At 41.4% G+C, this 22,972-nt stretch overlaps 1 protein-coding gene across 1 annotated transcript in view; it reads right to left on the bottom strand.

Annotated features, from left to right (window-relative positions):
* Positions 1 to 437: 437 nt before the first annotated feature.
* The window catches only part of kif16ba (kinesin family member 16Ba), a 35,554-nt gene continuing 13,019 nt past the window's right edge, over positions 438 to 22,972 (bottom strand). Inside the window, exons 11-26 of the mRNA XM_062438050.1 lie at positions 22,213 to 22,278; positions 20,901 to 20,960; positions 19,996 to 20,115; positions 19,110 to 19,161; positions 18,831 to 18,968; positions 17,638 to 17,720; positions 16,471 to 16,559; positions 13,958 to 14,011; positions 11,241 to 12,575; positions 10,366 to 10,521; positions 10,158 to 10,263; positions 9,368 to 9,415; positions 5,549 to 5,671; positions 5,334 to 5,423; positions 4,933 to 5,016; positions 438 to 3,295 (exon numbers count right to left, since the gene is read on the bottom strand). Coding sequence (XP_062294034.1) covers positions 3,134 to 3,295; positions 4,933 to 5,016; positions 5,334 to 5,423; positions 5,549 to 5,671; positions 9,368 to 9,415; positions 10,158 to 10,263; positions 10,366 to 10,521; positions 11,241 to 12,575; positions 13,958 to 14,011; positions 16,471 to 16,559; positions 17,638 to 17,720; positions 18,831 to 18,968; positions 19,110 to 19,161; positions 19,996 to 20,115; positions 20,901 to 20,960; positions 22,213 to 22,278 — 2,766 coding nt within the window. The 3' untranslated portion in view covers positions 438 to 3,133. The remainder of the gene's footprint in view (positions 3,296 to 4,932; positions 5,017 to 5,333; positions 5,424 to 5,548; positions 5,672 to 9,367; positions 9,416 to 10,157; positions 10,264 to 10,365; positions 10,522 to 11,240; positions 12,576 to 13,957; positions 14,012 to 16,470; positions 16,560 to 17,637; positions 17,721 to 18,830; positions 18,969 to 19,109; positions 19,162 to 19,995; positions 20,116 to 20,900; positions 20,961 to 22,212; positions 22,279 to 22,972) is intronic.

The raw sequence follows: 22,972 nt of genomic DNA, 5'->3' as shown, positions 1-22,972 counted from the left end.
TGTACAGAGTTTGAATTCAAAGTTTTTTTTTAGCTCAACCTTTAATCTCAGTTTAACACGCGTGTACCTACCTGCAGGATTTATGACATCACAAGTAGTTTGTAGCCAATCGTGGTCCAGTATTCAACTTATATCACAAGTGTGACGTAGAAACAGGAGGAGAAGTAATGTAATAGATTTATTTTGTTGAACACAAGACAGAAATTACTATTAAAAACTTGGTATTTAATGTCTTAAAACATCATAAATCTTTCTACTTTAATGCTTCTTATATTACAGCTAACTTTTACATTTGATATCTGAGTAAAAAGTCCTTTTGACTGCAGACTGTCACTTTAACTTGACTTTATTTTCATGGTAGAATCACAGAATACAAGAAGAAGAAATATCTGTGGTGCAACAAAGAAAGAAGTCCACACAGAGTTGATGTACCGGTACATTCCCTTTACTGACATTCAATGTCAATACTTTACATTTAATACAAGCACGAAGTATAGAAAACTATGCACATGAACATTTACATTCTATATACACACACAGTATGGCTTATGAAAACAAAACAAAACGCATTAATTGGATGGTTGTTTCTATTCAGGCAAAATGAACCGAGTGTTTCCTGTTCGGCCAGCTGTTTGATCACATGATCACAGCTGCCGACACACAACAGCGAGGCTCTGCTGTCTGAGTGGAAGACTTCAGGACGGACGACAGACACTGTTTTCTTCTCGTCTTCGGAAAATAAAGATAAAAATTGGCTCTGATATATTTTATCAGTTAAGTGTCGAAAAGTTTCTCTGCTGTTTTTTAAAGTTTTTAAAGCACAAAATGTGTCTGATGAGAAAAAATGATGAGTTATCCAAAAAAAGATGGTAACAGTTTACTTTAACCCCCAATATTTAGCATTTAACCATTTAATAAATGCTTTATAACACATAACACACTATAATGTAGTTCTGTCTTGTGGTGAACCTACAGAGAATTATCAGAGACTCTGCAGCTTAAAGTATATAACTTATATTTCTATAACATGTCTTCTCTGTCTATAAAGCTCCATAATGTGCCTTGATAGCATCCTGCATCCAGACTCTAAACAGCTGACATTAGCTTTCCTGCTAAAGTCTTTCTATAACATGTCTTCTCTGTCGGTGAGCTTTATAGTTGAGTTTCAGCTCATTTTTTAGCTGCCCAGCTGCTACTTTACTTTACATTTTGAGAAAAGAGTGTTGTGTTTTACTTCTTTAGGAATCTTTTCCCATTTTTGTGAACACTGATTGCTTCCCTGAGCATCAGGAGCACCTGCAGACACACATCTTCATTCCTCATTTATCTCTCATTGATTTGATTATCCTGCCTTATAAATGATTTAAAACATATTTAAATACCTCTTATAATTGCTTAATAAGGTGGGTTAAAGTAAAGTGTTACCAATGAGTCCCTAAATGGTAATTCTCAGAGAAAATATGTCAATGATGACACTAAAAGACTGATGACTGGCTTCTGTTTCTGCTTTTCTCGGCTCTAATTATTTATGCGGCTCTTCTCATAACTGTTTAATAACTCAATGATCTTAACAAACCTCACTGCCAACATATCTTGTTAACATTTTAAGGCTTCAGTCTGGTAAAAATGTAAATTATCCTGCTGTTTAAAATCAAATGTTTCCTGCAATAATCGATTAGCGCACAGAGATAAGTGTTAATAGGAAACGCTCACAGGCTTTTCTCTCTTTGTGGGGAAACACACCTTCCAAAAGCCAAAATCTCCGTTACTGCAAAGACTTATTTTTCAGATGGCACGTTTGCTCGTAAGTGTAGAAAAAGCAGCCGAAACGGTTGTTTCTGTGATGATTCGGTGTTACAGCTCAGACTTTTCAGTTTTCCTAGTGCAGCTTTTAGCATCTTTCCAAACATTAAATTGGTATAACAGGATGGTTTAGACTTTTGAGACTCTTCTGCTTGTAAAGTTACTAATAAAGCTCCTCTAAAAGCAACAATCTGTAACCGCCCTGAAGTCACACAAAAGACTAGTTTAACATATATATTTATATATATATATATATAATTTTTGTAGGTTTTTTGGCTTTTATTTAAACTGTTCTATTGCTCTGTGGCACTAATGATCAGTCATTGTGGGAATTAAGGATGCAGTGTGCAGGATTTAATGCCATCTAGTGGTGAGGATGCAGATTGCAACCAATTGAATTATCTCCAAACGTCTTTTCAAGTATTTAGGAGAATCTGCAGTGGCCACGAAACTCATGAAAAATGTGAAAGTCCTTCTCTAGAGTGTTTGATTTGTCTATTCTGGGCTACTGTAGGAACATGGTGGTGCAACACCTTGTGTAGATATAAAGGCGTAATCTAAGGTACCGAAAACACCCTGATTCTTATTTTCAGATGACTATGCACTAATTACAATATACTTATGATTAGTATATGCCATTTCTGCCAAGTCCATTCCACTTTATGCCACTAAATACGACAAAATGGTCCTTTAATACCTTGATTTGTTCTTAAACATGAATAAATGAACATGCAGGTTCCATCCTATGATCAAAGTACAGCTGCACCTTGTGATTATTTCCATTATTGATGAAGGTGTCTTTACCTTTTTTGACTAATCAAGTAACCGTTAAGTCTAGAAAAATGTCAGAAATATAGTGAATAATAGTGAAAAATGCCCACCGTAGTTTCCCCAGAGTCCAACAGGGAATCCAACTTACAACCCTGGCAGTGATAGTGTTCGGTTCTAACTAGTGTTGAGCAGTGACGACGTGCCATAAGTATCACAGATGCATGTAAATATATTTAATACAGGTGATTATCGGCTGAATGTGTAGCAGAAAGTCGTACCGTTCTAGCAAATGAAACCACGTTAGATTATGTTTAAATTAAACTCTCGAGTGCTGGATTTCCTACCTCTACATTCATGATAAAGCTTTCTCGTGGACTAAGTTTGAAAGTTTTAAACATTCGTCTCAGAGAGGAAACTGACCTGCAAGTTTTCCCTCCTCTGACCTACTGAGGCGATTCTCCCAGGACGAGACCCGAGGAAAAGGCACCGAGCAGCTTTTTTTTTTGTTTTGTTTTGTTTTGGTATTGAGGAAACATCAGCGCCAAAAAACAACCGGGATTCAACCGGTACCGTGGCTGCCGTACTCGAAGACGCCCTTCTTGAAGAATGGCGAGAACTCACAGATGGCATGTTTGGACAGGTGGAAACCGCTGTCTGTGTCGACTCTGAGAGGAGAGCAGGAGGACGACAACATCACCCGGAACAGGTTCCTCAGGTAACGCTGCAAGACACAAGTGAAGAGAAAAGGTCACTTAAAGGCCTCTAATAATGTCTTCTTAAAAACACACTTTTCTTATTTCTTTTTGGACAAATGACACTAGAGAGGAACTTTCACTTTTCTTCTTTCTTATTGATGCTCGCTTGCTGCTGTAAACCATAGACTGTATATAAAATGGACGTAACATCCGTGACGTCACCCATTGGTTTGTGGACTGCTGCTCGGAGGCCAATAGTATCGGATCTGAGCAGCGCCATCTTGAACATTTCAGGTGCATGCTGGGAAAAATAAAAACATGGATTCTACTTATATGGGCATCAGGAGGAGCATGAGGCGCCCTCCTGAACCTGTGAACCAATCAACCTGTCAATCACGACGTAGCCACGCCCTAATGCATACCCTGCTTTATCGTCACATATAAAATCAGGGAGGCCAAAATGTCCCAAATGAACATCATACTGCATTGAAGAAGGCTGTTGTCCTTGAGAAAGAAGGGAGGGAGGAAAGAAGGAAGGGAGGAAGGGGGATGGAGGAAGGATAGAAGGAAGGGAGGAAAGAGAGAGGAAGGAGGAAAATGTCCCAAATGAACATCATACTGCATTGAAGAAGGCTTTAAACTAGCGATTGAGACCATAAACACATTTTGAAAACGTTTACTGAGGTTAGAAATCAAGTGAGAAGTTGGTGAATTCTCCATTGACTTGTATAGAGACGGAAGTCCTTTTGACACCAAAACGGTCGCCCCCTGGTGGCCTTTTGATAGAATGCAGTTTTAAGTTACTTCCACGTTGGCCTTCGCTCAGAGGACTGGAGCTCCCCGCCTGCTGTAAACCTGTAAATTTCCCCATCGTGGGACTAATAAACAGGGGTTCTGCAGGTTTGAACAAGTTAAATTTAAGACTTTTTAAGACCCTTATGAATTACATTTTAGACCTACACGAAGTACGAAAAAATAAGGAAAATCGGAGTCTCAGAATTACTTTCAAAGTAACAAAATATCTGATGTGATCTTGTGTATGACATCAGTGCTTTCAAACCAAGTATGCATGATTTGAGGGACTTCTTGCAGATAATACACACTTCGTTTCAAATTGATGGTTTGGTATCGGTTTTAACCAATCACTGAATTCTGATTGTTGAAGCCAACATTACCTGGATCCTTCAGAAAGAACGACAACACACAGATCTAACTGTGAATCCCACCAACGCATTTCTCAACAAAAAAAGGGCGACAGAGGAAGCGATAGATAAACGTACATATTTAAGACTTTTTAAGACCCAGCAGAAACCCTGAATAAAGTATTTTCTTATCTTATCTTGGATATTATACCTGTGCACCGATGATTCCCAATGTTTTTTTGCCTCACATGTCCTGACAGCCCCATCAGATACCTCTAGGTACTTGAGGTATTTAATTGGGTTATATTAACTCTTGTACATACGGTTACAATTTTTTATTTCCTATTATTCATATTGCTTGTTTACTTATTTTTTCTATCCACTTACTGCTGTAACACTGTAAATGTCCCCATCGTGCGTGGGACTTATAAAGGATAATCTTATCTTTATGAAATGAGCCATTATTTCTATGATTTGTTATTTATGCAAATAAAATAATTACAATAAATAAAAAGTCTTGCCTCCAAATGATTCCGGCGTTCAGCAACCATCCGCTCGTCTCTGTTTCCAAACAGTTTCTTCGGAGGAAACTCCAAAACTGCCAGCTGGAAAAAGGAGCCCAAAGACTTCATATTAACATAAACTTTAACATTTGTTCCACTTTTTGTTTAAGTGAGGTTTTCTAACAAGCCAGTTTTGAGTCGTTTAAGGATAAAACCAACAACTAGTCCTCTGTGAAGTTTCCCAATGGACAACCTGTTATAAACTAAAATAATCTCTTTAAAGTCCAGCTGACAGTGTTTGTGCAGTTGTACCCAAGCGCAAGGAGTATGCATGACAAGTGATTTACAGACTTTCAGACTACAAATATTCAGTTTAAGTTCAGTTGGACTTCGCTCTCAGATCATAATGTCTCACTCACCTCTGGATATTTCAATTTGAGGCTCTTATGCATTTCCCGGAAGCGGCTATAACGTCTGAACACTGTCCATGTTTCGTCCATCACAGCGATCTGATAAAAAAAAAACAGATACGAGGTTCTGTGTTGTTCACTGTCACGACTCCACAGAAATTACTTTTAAAGTACCTCAAGAACTATTAAGTTTGGTGGAAAATGCGATTCTCAGAAAAACTCACCTTCACCTCGAACTCAAAGTGCTCGTCCTTCCCCTGCCCACGCAGAACGTAACGGGGAATGCTAATTTTAACAGGCTCCTGGAGGCTGTCAGAGCTCATCCCGAGAGGACGAGACACCAATTGCTACAGAGGGTTTGGGTTAGGGAAAGGAAAAAGAGAGAGGAAAAAGAGGTGGAGAGTAAAGTGTTGACAAGAAATTATAATAATTGCAGTGAATCAAATTTCTGGACTTGATTCCTGCAGAATTTGAGATTTACTATAATTAACAAAGAAAAGTAGTCAGCAGATTCATACAGAGTTCAATCTTTATTATTTTGCTTGTTAACAGGTTCTCACTGTATAAAATTATAAAGGCACATTTAACAGGAATTCTTCAAGTACACACTAACCATATTTCCCCATTTTTAAGTTATCAAATAATTCATTCTCCCTCTTAAAGTGTGACTGCAAAATTATAATATGTGCAATTAAGAATCACATTCTCCATGTTCTCAATATAAGATCAAAACTCAAACCAGAAAAAACAATGATTGTCAACATCACTAAAATGGTAAACAGAAAAAGACATTTAACTTCTATAAATACATTAATTTAGCGTTTTTATCATTCATTATGAAAACATATAGACCACAGAAATTACAAGAGATTACATCATCATAACACAACATAACACATTTTGTAGTCAAACTGACCAAATCATACATTTACATTGGAATAACAGTGAAATGTTTAAAAAAATGTTAAAAATGTTTTCCGATGTCTTTTTTTACTTTGGCTCAATTATAAATAACCCTTTCAGACAATATCTCAGACATCTTTTATTTTCCTGTCGAACAGTGGTAGCTTATTTAACGCATACTTAAAATACATAAAGTGTCTCCCTCATAACTTCTTTTAAGACAACAGTGGAAAACTTCAGAAAGCTGTAATGTTTTCAGGTTATTTCTGTCTTTAGGTGTTAAACTCAGTTACAGAGATGATGAGTCAAGATCACAGCTTCTGAGGTACAACCGAAACACAACTTCCAGGAATCACAATGGTTACTGTGATCAGAGGAGGGAGGCGCTGGTCTGGACTCCACCTTCCCCTCTCGAGTTTGTAGTTTGAGTGTCGTGAATACGATTTCCACCACCAGGCAGTTGTCGCTCTGCCTCAACAGCAGGCATTGGATGTCTGAACGGTTGCGCAGTTCGAGTCCCTGAAACTGGGGCTGGATCGGGACTCGGCTGGAGCCCTGCGGCACTGGGTGAAAAACAGCATCCTCCCGGAGAAGAGCTACATGAGTGTCTGTCAGGAGGAACTGGAAGATGGTGTCCTGATGTACACGAGTGGAGTTCTTGATCTTGACACTGGTGTAGAGGAGAGGACAAATGCCAGCCAGGGAAGGTTTGTTAGGACCGTCCATGTTCCCGTGGATTATGTAAAGCAGGTCTGCGAGGACTCGCTTGAATCTGGAGGTGATGTGAAGGCCGTTGTCCATGATGATGTCAGGAACTCTGGCCTTCCAATCAAGAGAGAGGACCATGAGGTCATCGGTGAGCAGTGGGTGGCCTTCAGACAGCTTTTCAGGAGCGAGAGCCTTCAGTAAAGCCTTGCAGAGCTCCTGGGTAAGCTCTTTGCTGTGGGTGAAGACTGCCAACACGGTGTCTTCGGTGTCGCCAATTATGCGGACGTGCTGCCCTGCCAAGCTAATCTGCACCTTCTTGATCTCCAGGAGATTAAAATGGTGAAAAACAGCTAAAGAGTCCTCAGAATCTGTACAAGCTAAGACTACTGTTATGCCCTTTTCAGACAAAAGCAAACACCCAGGTGTTGGGACGGGTTGCTTAATGTTAGCGGTTTTGAGCCAGAAGATACTCAGTAGTTTCCCAACTTGTATTTGAGGCGCCAGAGATTCCAACTTTTCCAGCATCTTCTGTGATGAAAATGACTGTAGCTGAGACAAAGCTGATGGCAGCTGCACCAACCTCTGATGAAACACTTCATGGCTTGTGTGTTTGACGGAGGACACCGAGCCCTCGGGCAATCTAGAGGCACCGGGGATCGCAGACATGTCGCAATTCGGAGGAAGACTAAGGGTACAATCCCTAGCTAGATTCACCAAACTGACTTTGTTTTCTGGAGGAACGCAAGGTTCTGGCTCTGGTCGAAGCTGCATTCGATTTATCAGTGGCAGCTCACTCGATATCATAGTAACATACTGAGACAGTACAACCTTCATTTCACCCACTCCAACATTTTGAATAATGTCACGTGTGCCCTGTAGCCTTCTACCTGCGTCTTTATAAGCTTCAGACAGCTTTCCAGCAAAGTATCCAAAAACGTTGCTCCTGTTGACTTCAACTTTATCAGCTCCTGTCTCTTGTTTTGGCTGACCATTTACTGATTCCTTTGACTTCAGTTTAAAATTGATGTGACTTCTTGCAGAGGTCTTTGTCATTTGATCACAGGGAGTCTCTGCTTCTACCACTATGCCAGGGTCAGATGTTTCATGTTGGACCTTTTCCTTTGAGAAAGAATAAGACAATCCACTCACAAACAACTCTTTCCCTTTATCTTCAACCTTTTTGTCCTCACCAGGAACACAGCAAGCAGAATTGGTGATATTCTTGTTTTCGTCCAAAACGTTGGTTTTTGAAAACCTATACTCTTTGCATCCAGTATCACATTGATCAACTTTTGTAACAGCTTGGCCCACTACTCCTGGATGTACATTCATTCCTCTTTGCCAGCAATTACTTCTGTCACCTTCTCTGTAAAGCACTTCCTCTTTTTCAATTAAGAATTTAGCTGTGGATATTATTTTTTCTCCTCCGTGAAGCTTTAAGGGGCGTTTCTCTGGTTCTTCTGATGTGTTTTCCTGGATGTTAGCAGGGGAGCTTGCCTCAAACTCCGGGGCATGCAGGAGGCTAGGCCAGACCCCGCAGGCTCTCTGTGTGCACAAGGGGGGAGTCCATGACTACATCATCATCAAGAAGGACGTGAAGGCTCTTTGAATTATACTGAAGTCCTTAATCCAACCCAAAGAGAATTACATTTCTTCCATCACCAGGTGCAAAGGGTGAGTTGTAAGTGATTGAAAAAGAGGTTTCACATGCAAATTAGGTGCAAAACTGCTTTAAAAAATTTTTTTACATCCAATCAACCGTGGAAAAAGTAGCATTTGCAAACTACTGTCATGAACGTTCACAGAATTCCTTATTTTGTTTCTGCTTCCAACATCATTTTACCTAGAATCAAACATGGATAAAATAGTATTTGCAGATGCTTTTTTCTTCTTTCTAATACACATATTATTTATAGAGCGCTTCTTTAAATAAAATGTATTTGAAAGAAGAAAAAAACATCTGCAAATACTATTTTACCCATGTTTGATTCTTGTGAGCTGAAATATTAATTTTGATCATTTCAAGGCATCTTATCTTATCTATCTTATTGTTTCCTTGAGTTTACTATCATCATGGAAGGGAATGAGCTTCCTTTCCTTGGTTCTTTCCAAAATGTAAAATTACACCTAACTTTAACATTTAAAGTCAAAATCAAGCCACATTGGAGTTATTTTAGTGTGTGTTTGTTAAATTATAAAACAATGTGTCTGTCAGTACATTCCTGTGTTTGGCAACTCTGAAGATTCCCATTCACCATTTCCTTCAAATTACTTTACATTTTCGATTTTTCTGATATCATTTATTATCATGCACACAAGCAATAACAGGCACATTTATACAACAATCCACAGTTATTCTAAATTTGTAGAGGGGTTACATGTCTTTAATGATTGATAATTTTAATTACACCAAAATAAGAGTCTGGTCTTACCTCATATTTAAACCTCCTTGGATTAATGTTTTGCAGCTTTTCATCATCCTGAAAACAGTAAAACTAAACATCAGCGAGTGATCTCAGCATCATTCAACAATGAATTTAAACCAAATATTCTTAATCTGTAAAATAAAAAGCAGATTTTTAAAATTAATAATCAAAAGTTGCAAATTAAAGAAAAATTCAGAGATAAGAAAAAATATCAAGACAAAATAAGAAAACCCAGGTGAAGAAAACCAATTAAAAGAACTATTAGTCAAACTGATTGGGGAAAGTGCGATTGATTGATTGATTGATTGTGTCGATCAACAACCAGAACCGGGGGAATCATGCATAATTACAGGGAAGGGAAAGTCTCATTGTGATATACAGAGCAGGTGGATCCTGGTCTTACCTCATCTGTTAACCTAACAGAGCTACAGTCGCTAACTTCCTCGTCCTCCTGCAGGGTTAAAGAGCTAAACATCAGTTCTCCACAAAGATGGGACGGGTTTACTCACAATCTGTTAGAGGACCGGTTGGATTTATTGATTCTCTCTGAGAGTAAACTCTTTTGAATTTATGAGCAGCTGGTGCAACACAGTCTTAACTCAAATATTGACAGTTGAGAATTTACACGTTTTTTGAGAAATCTCCCGGAGTTCGGCAGGTTTATTGATCAATAATGTCTCGGCCATTACTGTGTTAGAACCTGCTGGACACCACGAGCCATCAAGAGTCAGAGGAGCCTGGGAGTTACAGTGAGGGTCAGTACACACAGCTGATTTGGATGTGAAACTAGACTCACCCTGAGCGATTCACAGGACAGAGACAGATCCTTGTTGCTGCTGCCGTTGAGAAGATTCAGCTTACGTAACCGTCGCTGAACTTCCTCTTCGATGTACGCATTGATCCTGAAGAACGGCGAAGAAGCAAAGACACAAAATAATGAGCTGAATAAGCCGAATAAAATGGCTCGTGGACTTTAAGGACAGCAGTGTTGGCTGTGTTGTTACCTGTCGTCTGACAGCGGCAGCAGCGTGTTCAGACTCTGGATGTGGCTGACCGGAGAGCTGTGACCCGTCTTGTCGTCGTTGCTGTTGGAGTGAGTCCTGGAGTTTTCTTCCCCTTCGCTGATTCTCTGCCTTAACTTCTGGATCTCCCGCTCCACTCTGGAAACAAACAAAACAACAAGATAAGGAGCTTTATTGTTGACTAAGGTTGGGTATTGTTTAAAAATACGATACCAGCAGCAATCCAAGTATCCTTAAAGTGACCCTGATACTAACTGAGTACTTCATTAGATTCCCATTAACAAATTTAGGTCTCTGTCTTTTATCCTTTATAACCAGGCGGGGAGTTCCGGTCCTCTGAAATGGGTTAGGGCATTCTATCAAAAGGCCACCAGGGGGCGACCGTTTTGGTGTCAAAAGGACTTCCGTCTCTATACAAGTCAATGGAGAATTCACCAACTTCTCACTTGATTTCTAACCTCAGTAAACGTTTTCAAAATGTGTTTATGGTCTCAATCGCTAGTTTAAAGCCTTCTTCAATGCAGTATGATGTTCATTTGGGACATTTTGGCCTCCCTGATTTTATATGTGACGATAAAGCAGGGTATGCATTAGGGCGTGGCTACATCGTGATTGACAGGTTGATTGGTTCACAGGTTCAGGAGGGCGCCTCATGCTACTCCTGATGCCCATATAAGTAGAATCCGTGCTTTTATTTTACCCAGCATGCACCGGAAATTTAAAGATGGCGCTGAAAAAAGAAAGAAAGACTAACAAGTACCTTATTTATCATGCAGTTCTTCTATAATCTTCATTTATACCTGTTGAAGTTCTACACAATATAAATCTGTTATCTTTGTAAGTAACATCGTGCTGACCTCTGCTGGTCCAGTTCGCCCCCCGTTCTTTGGTTCCTGAGGACCGAGCTCTTGTGTCTCTGCTCCTCGGTGTCGGGCTCCAGAGAGACGCTCCTCCTCAGGGCCGAGTGCCTCCTCTCCAGCCGCGCCACCGCCTGCTCCATCGCCTCCCTCTGCTGCTTATCCTTCGACTCCAGGATCTCCTTCTCCTTCCTCCTCACCTTCTCCTCCTGCCGGGCCACGTTGGCTGTGAACTCGTAGGTCTCCTGGAGCTGCTGGAGCTGCTGGGCGCTGTTCCAGTGGAGGTTCAGCTTCTCCTCTTTGTCCTCCAGCTCCTTCTCCACCTGGTACAGCGTGTTGTCCAGACCCGGCGGACTCTCGCAGTTCCCGTTGTCGCCCTTGCCGCTGCGCTCCAGGATCTCCGCCGCTCTCTGCTTCTCCTCGGCCAGCGCCGGGAGGAGGCCGTCCGCCAGACTCGCCAGCTGACGCTCCTTAAACTGCAGCCTGTGCTCCGCCTGTTTGACCAGCTGCTCCTCCTGGCAGACCACCGTGGCGTCCTGCGCTCCCTTCTCCTGCGTCTCTTTCAGCTGCTGTTGGTGCTCTTTGAGGCCGTGGCCGAGGAACAGCATGGTGGCTCTCTCGGCCGCTACCTCCTCCTCCAGACGCTCCTTCTGCTGTTGGAGCTCCTCCTCCAGTTGGCCCAGCTCCTTCACCTGAGCCGCCTTGAAGTCAGTGTAGCGGGTTTGAGCAGATCTCGCCTCCTCGCTGGCTCCTTCTACGTCCGTCCGCTCTCCGGCTTCTTTGGCACGGAGCAGCGCCTCTCTGATCTCGGCCAGTGCTCGGCGCTCCTCCTCCAGGCGGCGGCCATCCTCCCTCGTCAGCAGGGTTGTAGCCGCCTCGTGTTTCTCCCTCAGCTGCTCCTCCAGCCTCCCGACCAGACTCAGCTGTTCCCGCTCTTGCTCCTCCAGCCGCCGCCGCTCCGTCTCCAGGCGCACCTTCTGCTCCTCGCGTTCCCTCTTCAGCTTCTCCAGCTCACGGTAGATCTCCGTCTGCTCCGCCGCCTCCTGCTGCCGCCTCAGCTCCTCATCCTGCTCCTCCTCCGCTTCGCCCTCCTGCTGCTCTTTCTGGTCCTGGATCTCGGAGCGTCTCTCCTCCTCGAAGCGCTCCTTCTCGGCCAGGAAGTCACGCAGGCGGCTCTCGATATCCTGACTGCGGTGACGGAGGGTTTCCTCCTGGCGCATGATCCTCTGATGCACCTCCTCAGACTCCTTCCTCTGGCTCTCCACCTCCTGCTGGAGACGCTCCAGCTCCGCCTTCTCAATCTGCTGCTTGGCCTCCATCTCTTTAATCAGCCGCCTACAACAACACACACAGAGCTTTAAGTTAATGTGGAACACAACAGTGATCTACATACATGAGACTCAATTAGATAGAAAATTATAAATGAGGGATTTCTTTACAATGTGACGACTCTCTGGATCTCTAGTTTGGTCACTTGAAGCTTGAGGAGGTTAAATGAGGAGCGTTTACTTAGTTCCCTCACTCGTGAACAAGACCCCGAGGTACTTGCAGACGGCTTCAAGGTCATATGACAGAATTGGTTCATAGTGACCAGACAGGGTTCATAAAATCTAGATTGGCCACATATAATGTTAGAAGATTGTTACATGTTATACTGTAGATCAGGGGTCGGGAACCTGGGGCTCGCGAGGCACCACTGGCTCTTTTGCTGCACGGCCGGGGCTCTCGGACGAAATGGGTTGGCGGAAAAAAACAACTTGCAAATAAAGGGATAATCATAGGCCTAGAGGAAGGCTAAAACAACCGTCAATACTACTTATATTAAAATGACAAGGCTTCGTGGCAAATACGTAGGTCTATCTGAGAAATTTAATTTCACTTTCCACCTCATTTGACTCCGTAAACATGGCTCGTTGCCATGACAACATCAAACAAAATCACAGATTTCCCCCCATTTCCGTCAACAAGAACAGTGTTGTGAAAATGGCATGAAATGGTAAACTGCTGTTTGTGTCTGTATGCAGTGTTTCTAGCTTAAACCAATAAGACGAGCTGCCTTATTGGTTTAAGCTAGAAACACTGCATAATTTACTGAGTGTCTAAAAAAGTTAACTCAGTGTATTATAGTTTTAATAGACTGAGAACAAATGGCTGTAAAACACAGTATTATTAAAGCACCTTTTTCATATGTGGTCATGGACTATCAACTCTAAAGTGGTGTTTCGTGTCTTCATCCGCTGTGAGGCTCAATTCAATTCATATATACATATAACTAAAGGTCATGGCAGTGAGTAGAATATGGTCATTTGAAGTGAATGTCTACCTGTTGTGACAGGAAGTGACATATTTAGCAGTTTCATCTCAAGTTTTGGAAATAATTCCTCTCTAATATTTCTGTGGTGTTGGCATCCAAAGACTGGACTGTGGTCAGCGTCCACGATCCATCATCATATGAGGGGACAACTGTGGCTCAGCTGGAGGAGACGCTCAGTAAAGAGATGAAGAACAAGCTTGAGTTTGAGCTGAAGAGGGTCCAGCAGTATGCAGTGGATGTGACTCTTGATCCTGATACAGCACATCCTGCTTTTAAAACTATTTAAAGATATTTTTGAATTGTTCATCTTGTCGACCCTTGTTAGTCCCTGACCCTCATTTCTAATAATCAGAGTGACTTTACATTCATCTGTCGGCAGGTTTGGAGAAAATATTGATTTCACCTTTTCAGCTCCAGTTTTTCCAGCTCTTCTCTCTGCTGTCTCTCAAACTCCAACCTGGAAGCACAAAAACTGACATTAACATCTTATACTGTCATCAGAAAACACACACACACACACACACACACACACACACACACACACACACACACACAAAGACACACACCGACACCACAACTCTAGTAAACATGTGAAAGCAGCAGCCGACGACAAATAAAATGGTTTCAAATGAAATGCCAAAACAAAAGCGATGACAAGCTTTCTACTCTCAGACGTCAGATGGAAACAGAAGCAGCGAGACGACGTGCAAAAATAATAATGATTTTAAAAAAAACAGACAATGAGGGTTCAGTATGTGAGACTGGACGGGCCAACACACGAGTCTTTCTGTGTCAAACAACAGGACAGTTAGACAGGAAGTGGACAGCTGAGTCTACCTGAGGAAGACGGGGCCCTTCTCAGTGAAGAGACTGTCAGGATAAGTGGGGGAGGGGGGGGGGGGGGGGGGGGACAGTTAATACCAGCAGGTTTGAACCACAAAGAGTTTACACATGATTGGAAACTGTGTGCTTCATATTATAATAAACTACACAGCTTAACTAGAGTTTAAGCTCATTTTAATTAATATATCATCTTCAACAAGAGAGAAACTTGAGGTTGATGTAGTCAAAGTATTACAGTAAAAGTACTGCAGTATTATGAGTGATGTAGTATGCAGTATTACAGTAAAAGTACTGCAGTATTATGAGTGATGTAGTATGCAGTATTACAGTAAAAGTACTGCAGTATTATGAGCGATGTAGAATGCAGTATTACAGTAAAAGTACTGCAGTATTATGAGTGATGTAGTATGCAGTATTACAGTAAAAGTACTGCAGTATTATGAGCGATGTAGTATGCAGTATTACAGTAAAAGTACTGCAGTATTATAGTGATGTAGTATGCAGTATTACAGTAAAAGTACTGCAGTATTATGAGTGATGTAGTATGCAGTATTACAGTATAAAGTAGTGGTTTGGTCCTCTGACTGATATATTATTATTATGACATCATTAGATTATTAATAGTGAAGCATCAGTGTTAGAGCAGCATGTTACTGTTGTAGCTGCTGGAGGTGGAGCTAGTTTACACTACTTTATATACAGTTAGCTAGTTTAGTCCAGTGGTTCCCAACCTAGGGGTGGGGCCCCTCCAAAGGGTCAGCAGATAAATGTGAGGGGTGGTGAGATGATTAATGGGAGAGGAAAGAAGAAAAAACTAAGTTCTGATACACAAATGTGTTTTCAGTTTTTGGACTTTTTCTCTAATCTTTGATTTTTGCTGAAATATTGGATCATTTGAACATTTGTTGAAATGAAAGCATGTGAGAAGTTTAGAGGGAAAAATCTCTATTTGGTGGAGCTGTTAACAACTCATAGACATCTGAAATGTGATCTTTATATGGAGTCACAGGCCAAAAAGGTTGAGAGCCACTGGTTTAATCTTCTAAGTAAGTAACATGAAATAGAAATACTACAGTATAAATACCTCAGAACTGCAGTTTAGTACAGAACTTTGCTGCTTTCCACCACTGTGAGAAACTTCTAACTGGACAGAATAACAATAACCAACAAACAGTGTTTCTGCAGCTATAATTAGTAAAGAGGAAAGATGCAGATTGTTCTGGGTTTATAGATTAACAGGTCGGATCAGGTGCAGAGCATCAGCAGCATCAGCAGCAGCAGCTCTGATACATGACGGAGGAGTTTGATGCAGGGAGGAGATGCGCTGCAGGGACGGAGCTGATCATCACATGCAGCATGTTTATTAACCTTCGTGTCGTCCTCTCGGGTCAAATTGACCCCGTCTGTTTTGACTGTTCCTTCTTTCCTTCCCTCCTTCCTTCCTTCCTCCCTCCTTCCTTCTGTCCTTCCTTCCTCCCTTCCTCCCTCCCTCATTCCTTCCTTCTTTCCTTCTTCCTTCCTTCTTCCTCCCTCCCTCCTTCTCTCTTTCTTTCCTTCCTCTCTCTTTCCTTCCTGTCTTTCCTCCCTTCCTTCTTTCCTGCCTCCCTCCCCATTTCTTCCTTCCTTCCTTCTTTACTTCTGTCCTTCCTTCTTCCCTCCCTCCTTCTTTCTTTCCTTCCCTCCTTCCCGCTTTCTTTCCTCCCCCTACCTACCTTCCTTCCTTCTTTCCTCTGTCCTTCCTTCCTTCCTTCCTCTTTTCCTTTCTCCCTCCCTCGCTCCTTCCTTCTTTCCTCCCTCCCTCCCTCCTACCTTCCTTCTTTTCCTTCCTCCCTCCCTCCTTTCCTTCCTTCTTCCTCCCTTCCTTCCTTCCTTCTTTTTCTTCCTCCCTCCCTCCTTTCCTTGCTCCTTCCTTCCTTCTTTTCCTTCCTCCTTCCCTCCTTTCCTTGCTCCTTCCTTCCTTCCTTCCTTCCTCCCTCCTTTCCTTCCCCCCTCCCTCCCTCCCTCCCTTCCTCCCTTGACTGGAGGACAACAGGAGGGTTAATGTTTCTATATGTGTGTAATCTATTAACTCACCCGGGGTTGTAGAGCATCACAGCGGAGAGATTCTCACAGGACTGAGACAGATCGGTCATGGAGAGGCTGAAGGAGGAGAGGAGGCCGCTCTGAGGAGATAAACAGAGGGTCAGAAACATTAAACAGACTGATCCTGAGTCTGTTTCAGAATAAAACTGGTCTCTAGGTTTACGTTCATGAGACACAATTAAATCAGAGGTTTAACGATCATTTTAAATGTCATTACAGTCGATCAGTTCTTGTTATTAAACTATATTTATGTTGATTATCTGATGTCACTGTGAGCATAAAATAGGGATTAGGTTGTCCTACTTCCTTGACCAAAGCAAGACAAACATTAAAAAGCAACATAGCAAAGGTATGAAGACTAGTGTAGAGGACAAAAGACAACTTCATACCGAGTTAAAATCCACAGAATTAAAAAGTGAGTCTAGAACATAGACTGTATATAAGAAATGGACGTTATATCCGTGACGTCACCCATTGGTTTGTGGACTGCTGCTCGGAAGCGAATAGTATCGGATCTGAGCAGCGGCATGTTGAAAATTTCCGGTGCATGCTGGGAAAAATAAAAACACGGATTCTACTTATATGGGCATCAGGAGGAGCATGAGGCGCCCTCCTGAACCTGTGAACCAATCAACCTGTCAATCACCACGTAGCCACGCCCTAATGCATACCCTGCTTTATCGTCACATATAAAATCAGGGAGGCCAAAATGTCCCAAATGAACATCATACTGCATTGAAGAAGGCTTTAAACTAGCGATTGAGACCATAAACACATTTTGAAAACGTTTACTGAGGTTAGAAATCAAGTGAGAAGTTGGTGAATTCTCCATTGACTTGTATAGAGACGGAAGTCCTTTTGACACCAAAACGGTCGCCCCCTGGTGGCCTTTTGATAGAATGCAGTTTTAAGTTACTTCCGCGTTGGCATCATTTAAGAGGACCGGAACTCCTCGCCTGGCTAGACCTTATACTTAATTTTGCTGAACTTTGACCTGTTGTCCTCATTTGTAACTGCTTTTTTGTGCCACCTAGTGGTCACAAAAGCACATCCCACTAATCCCAAATATCTAAACATCAAAACAACAAAAGTTCAGGAGGTTAAATATGAGGGTTTAGTGTACAGCAGATTTAATGACAGACTTTCAGACAGTCTCACCTTTCGTTTCTCTCTCAGCTTCGCCGCCTCCTTCGGATGGTTGAAACGAAACATGTTGGTTCTGCCGAGTAGAATAACGGCACCTGGACCAGAACAGCACAAACATGATCAATCAGTCTGACTCCTCTAAAGCAGTTTGTTCCTGCGCTCCTCTAAAAGGTTCCTGTTTTAGGAGAATATCTTAAAGACTAAGGGCGTACTCACACTAGGCAATCGTACCATGCCCAAGCACGTTTGCCCCCTAAAATCCGGATTATTTGGCTAGTGTGAGTGCAAGTGTACCGTGCTTGAGTACGGTACACTTCCCTGGTACGGTACGCTTGGAAGAGGTGTGCTTAGGCACGATACACTTGGTCACGCATGCGCACTAGGGATTCATATTTCTCCCGAAAATAAGAAATTTTAAATGCCGGGAAAAGAAGCCAATTTTCCAGGTAATCCCAACACTAGCTGAGCCCTGGTCATTTCACAACACTAAATGCAACTTGGAGACATTATGCATGTATAGGTTCCCAATCCGACCGTTTTTTGTGTATTATTGTATCATTATTAAGGCAAAAGAACTCAATTTATGTCCATCGACATTATAATGAATAGGCTATAGGCTTAATATTAGTTTGCATCCAGCGTGCTGAGTGGACTTCATTACATCTGCTGCACCGCTGCTACCACAATTATGAAATGCTAAGTTTATTATCTGTGACTGTGACCTTCATAAAAGTATTATTTTACAAATTATATAAACTAACGAAATTCGTTAAAGTCATTTGGCGACTTCTAAGTCATTAAACTAAGTCTTACTTTTACTGCAGTAAAGAGTTGAATCAGGACGTCTGCTTTTACTAAACTCTTTTTTACACCAGTATCTAGTACTGCATACTACACAGGCATGACTCAGAAGAACAAGCTTGCACTTTTTAATCATAATGCGTTGTGTTAACTGATCGGCTGTGTTGTGTTTTACCGGCGCACAGCACGCAAACACACACCTGTGCATGTTTTATGAGAGTAAACTGTCTATATGTTTTTGCGCAACGTGTCGGAGGCAACCGTGCTTGAGTACAGTACGGTTGGGATAATGTGAGTGCAGGCCAGCAGGGGACAGGGGAGGGGGGACATCCGTGCTTCAGCACGGTACGGAACAGCTGGCCCTAGTGTGAGTGCGCCCTAACACTGTGATTTCCTCTCCTCACCTTGGTTGAGCTGCGACGGCTCCGTCACCTGAACGCCGTTAACTGAACACTGAGCTCCGCCGAGCGGCACCAGAATCACCGTCCCGTTCTTGTTCTCAAACATACAGTGTTCGCTCTCCAGGTCCAAACCGTGCAGGACTGCAGGGGGGGGGGGGGGCAGAGGAGAGGCATGGGTACGCTCCAAAACACCAAACACAAGTCAAACTGCACATTAAATACGATTATTAACATCAAACTAACACAGAAAGAAAATAAAAGTTATGCATCACAGTTACTCACTGATGTCCGGCTCTGTGGACGCGTCATCTCTGCCAACGTACGTTCGTCCCTCCTGAGGCGGAAAATAGAAGTTTAGAAATCACTCGTGAACAGAAAGAAACACAAAAACACACATCTCGGAAAAAAGCCTCGACTAAAAAGTGGTTGCAACCAGATGCTCCATCTACAACCGAGTATTAGGGCCACATGAGGGGAAAAAAAACTTGACATGACGACTTTAAAGACAGCAAAACTCGAAATGTCGAGAATAAAGTTGAAATATCATACCGACTTTAATCTCAGCGTGTCGACATTTAAGTCAACATGTCGAGATTAAAGTCGAAAATGTCGACAATAAAGTTGGCATGTCATGTCGACTTTAATCTCGACATGTCTCTGTTCTGCACGCAGTTGTAACCATCGATATCTTTGCATCTGTTCGGTTCCAGCAATTTCAGTTTGCAAGAATGCAGCTACTTCCTCCAAATTTGTTTGGTTTATCCTTCTGAAAAGACGGTTTTCGGCACAACCTCTTCAACGTTCTCACACTTATCATAACGTTGTGTTTCTGAGCGAGAATTTCTTTGTTACTAAAACCGGTTCTGAAGTACAGTTTTACCAATTCATCTACACAAGGCATTTTCGTGGGCCAAAGGATTGAGTCTGAGGCCGACTGTCCGGATCCAGACTTATACATGTCTTTTCTGAAATGTGGATGACCTCCCCTTTTCTCCCCTCTGGGCTGTTAGCTGTTAGCATATCATTATAAAACACACTGAAGACTCAAATATTACTTCCTTACATCCAGATATAAACCTAAGCAGAGACCACTGATGTTCTCCAGTTAACCAACACGTTAAATCATCTATCAGCTTGGTGAAACACTCTTTGTGCCGTAGATTCTGACCTTCAGGTGATAAAGGATGATGCCGGTGCTGAGGAGATCGTCGTCAATGCCGATGAGGTGAGGAAGCTCCGAGTCCAACACCACACCGATCCCCTCTTTCCTCAGAGCCAGAGTCTCCTCCTGCAGACAAGCAAGGTTGTATTTATCATTTTATTTTCTGTCACTGCTCAACTCAGTTTATTTATTTATTCATACAGGAGCTTTAATACACCAAAGCATCCCAGAGTGTTTCACAGAGCGAAATTATATTAAATGAAATAAAATTAAAAGAGTGCAATGGCAAAACAATGATTAAAAACCAATAAAACCAAAAAAAGAATAAATAAAATAAATATGTACAAAATAAATAAAATATTTAAAAATAATAAATAAAATAAATATGTACAAAATAAATAAAAATAAAATAACTAAAATTAACAAACTGTTAAAAAATTAAATTCAATAAATGTTTAAAAAAATGTTAATAAATAAATGCTAAATAAATACAATTAAAAAAACAAACAATAGGTACAAATATCAAAGATTTAAAATTAATAACTAAAACTTGGCCAAATGCAGAGTGACTCAGATTATGTAAAAATGTTCAGCCACAAATATGACAAAGAAGTTTAAAACTTTGATTAAAAAGCAATAAATCTTTTGAAAGTGGAGATGTTGCTTCAAAAGCTAAAACAGGTGTAAAACTGCACCTGTGCTTAATAAATGTGAACAGATCTCTTATTAATTTTTCTCTTAGCACATTAAAACGTTGTATAACTGCACAACAAAGATTGGAGACTGCATAAAACAAGTAGTGTTTCCCTTCCTCCACAGTGGTTGTTAGTTTGTCTTCAGTCATTTCAGGATCTGCTGAACACACATCGATCATAATAAAACACTTAAGATAATCAAACATGCTCTCTCACTTTCAGGATGTTCTGGGTCTCGTTCCACTTGTTGGTCCATTCTTTCGTCAGCTCCCGAACCTGCAACACAGATTTAAACAGATCAACAGAGAACAACAGGAAACGACTGAATCACAGCGTTAAACTCTCCTGATCGACAGACACTGATATTATGATTGTGTGTGTTAATTGGACCGGAGCCAGAACGTTTGGAATCGGGTTAAAGGTCAATAAATAAACGGACCTCTGTGTGTTTTTATTGTGTATCTTGAATAATAACTCACTTATTTAACCCATAGACTGTATATAAGAAATGGACGTAACATCCGTGATGTCACCCATTGGTTTGTGGACTGCTGCTCGGAAGACAATAGTTTCCGATCTGAGCAGCGCCATCTTGAAAATGTCCGGAGCATGCTGGGAAAAATAAAAATATGGATTCTACTTATATGGGCATCAGGAGGAGCATGAGGCGCCCTCCTCAACCTGTGAACCAATCAACCTGTCAATCACCACGTAGCCACGCCCTAATGCATACCCTGCTTTATCGTCACATATAAAATCAGGGAAGCCAAAATGTCCCAAATGAACATCATACTGCATTGAAGAAGGCTTTAAACTAGCGATTGAGACCATAAACACATTTTGAAAACGTTTACTGAGGTTAGAAATCAAGTGAGAAGTTGGTGAATTCTCCATTGACTTGTATAGAGACGGAAGTCCTTTTGACACCAAAACGGTCGCCCCCTGGTGGCCTTTTGATAGAATGCAGTTTTAAGTTACTTCCGTGTTGGCCTCATTTCAGAGGACCAGAACTCCCCGCCTGATTTTACACTATATAAGATGAGCACTTCTGTTGTTCATTATCAGTTCCTTCTGGTAGCTTGTGCAGTGTGGACATTGACTCATCATCGAGTCACAATCATTGAGTCACTACTCATCTACTTCAGCATCTCCGGTCAAGAAATCAGAACCAAACCTACATTTTAACTTTGCATGTCTGGTTTGTTTTAACCTTTTATAGTCTGTCTGTCCACTTTCAGATGAATCAACAAATGCATCCTTCATGTAAACATCTGCAGCATTTTCAAATATATATATATAAATACAAATTTTGCTCAATTAAATCTTCGTCTATTTGCTCTGAAATCTACTTTGTCTATTTTCAAGCAGCAGTCTTGGAGCCTAAATGAACTACTGAAAATAGACCCGACGCTTATTGTCAAATTTCAGGTCATTACCAAGAAACTACCATCTAATATAATTGACAGAGTTGTCGTTTTTCGTCTCATCCAGCAGGTTAAAACGGTGCAAACATTAACATCAGACTCACTCTGGCTTCATTCTGGTGCAGTTTCTCCTCCATGCTCAGAGCGGTGGGCGAATCCAGGAGAGCAATCTGACAAAAAAAGAACAAAAACACAGTCAATAAACACTTTCACTGGATCATCTTCTCAGTGACATTCATCAACTGCCTTTAAAGTCTGGGTCTAATCGTCTCAAGCAGATTGTTATGAAGGTTATAGGAAGGAAAGAAAAGCACTCTATTCGGTTCATATATCTGTTTTTAAAGAGGTACAGAAGATAATAAATGATCCATCTCAGCTTTTAACCTTCTAGCTCACAGTTTAGAGACTCAACTGCTATAAAAACCCTTTTTGTTCCATCTTCCATTAAGACTTTAATCACTCCTTCACTTCTCTCTTTATAATAAACACTAAATAGTTCAATCAATAAGCAGCAAAATCAAGATTTCAAACACTAGCTCATCTGAAGAAGGTGCTGGACCAAAGATCTAAATCTATAAAGGTAGAACAAAGTCTCCACACAGTAGCAAGTAGGGCTGGGCAATTAACCGAAACATAAAACCGACATTTAGAAACTCTAATCGACTTAATCTTGCTCATGTCAATTAATGGTGGTGTTCACTGTTGCCATGACAGCAAAGGTTGCATATCTTTAATGATCATTTGAACCCAAACCATGATCTTTACATAGTTCTAATCAAGTAAACTAGACATTAACCACAGCGTCACACCTTAAAACATCATTATTTTACCTCCCTAAAGGAGGGAAAGATGGAAGGAAGGAAG

The sequence above is a fragment of the Scomber scombrus genome, chromosome 2 (assembly GCF_963691925.1).
Source record: "Scomber scombrus chromosome 2, fScoSco1.1, whole genome shotgun sequence".
NCBI lineage: Eukaryota > Metazoa > Chordata > Actinopteri > Scombriformes > Scombridae > Scomber > Scomber scombrus.
This window is presented reverse-complemented; position numbering and strand designations above follow the sequence as displayed.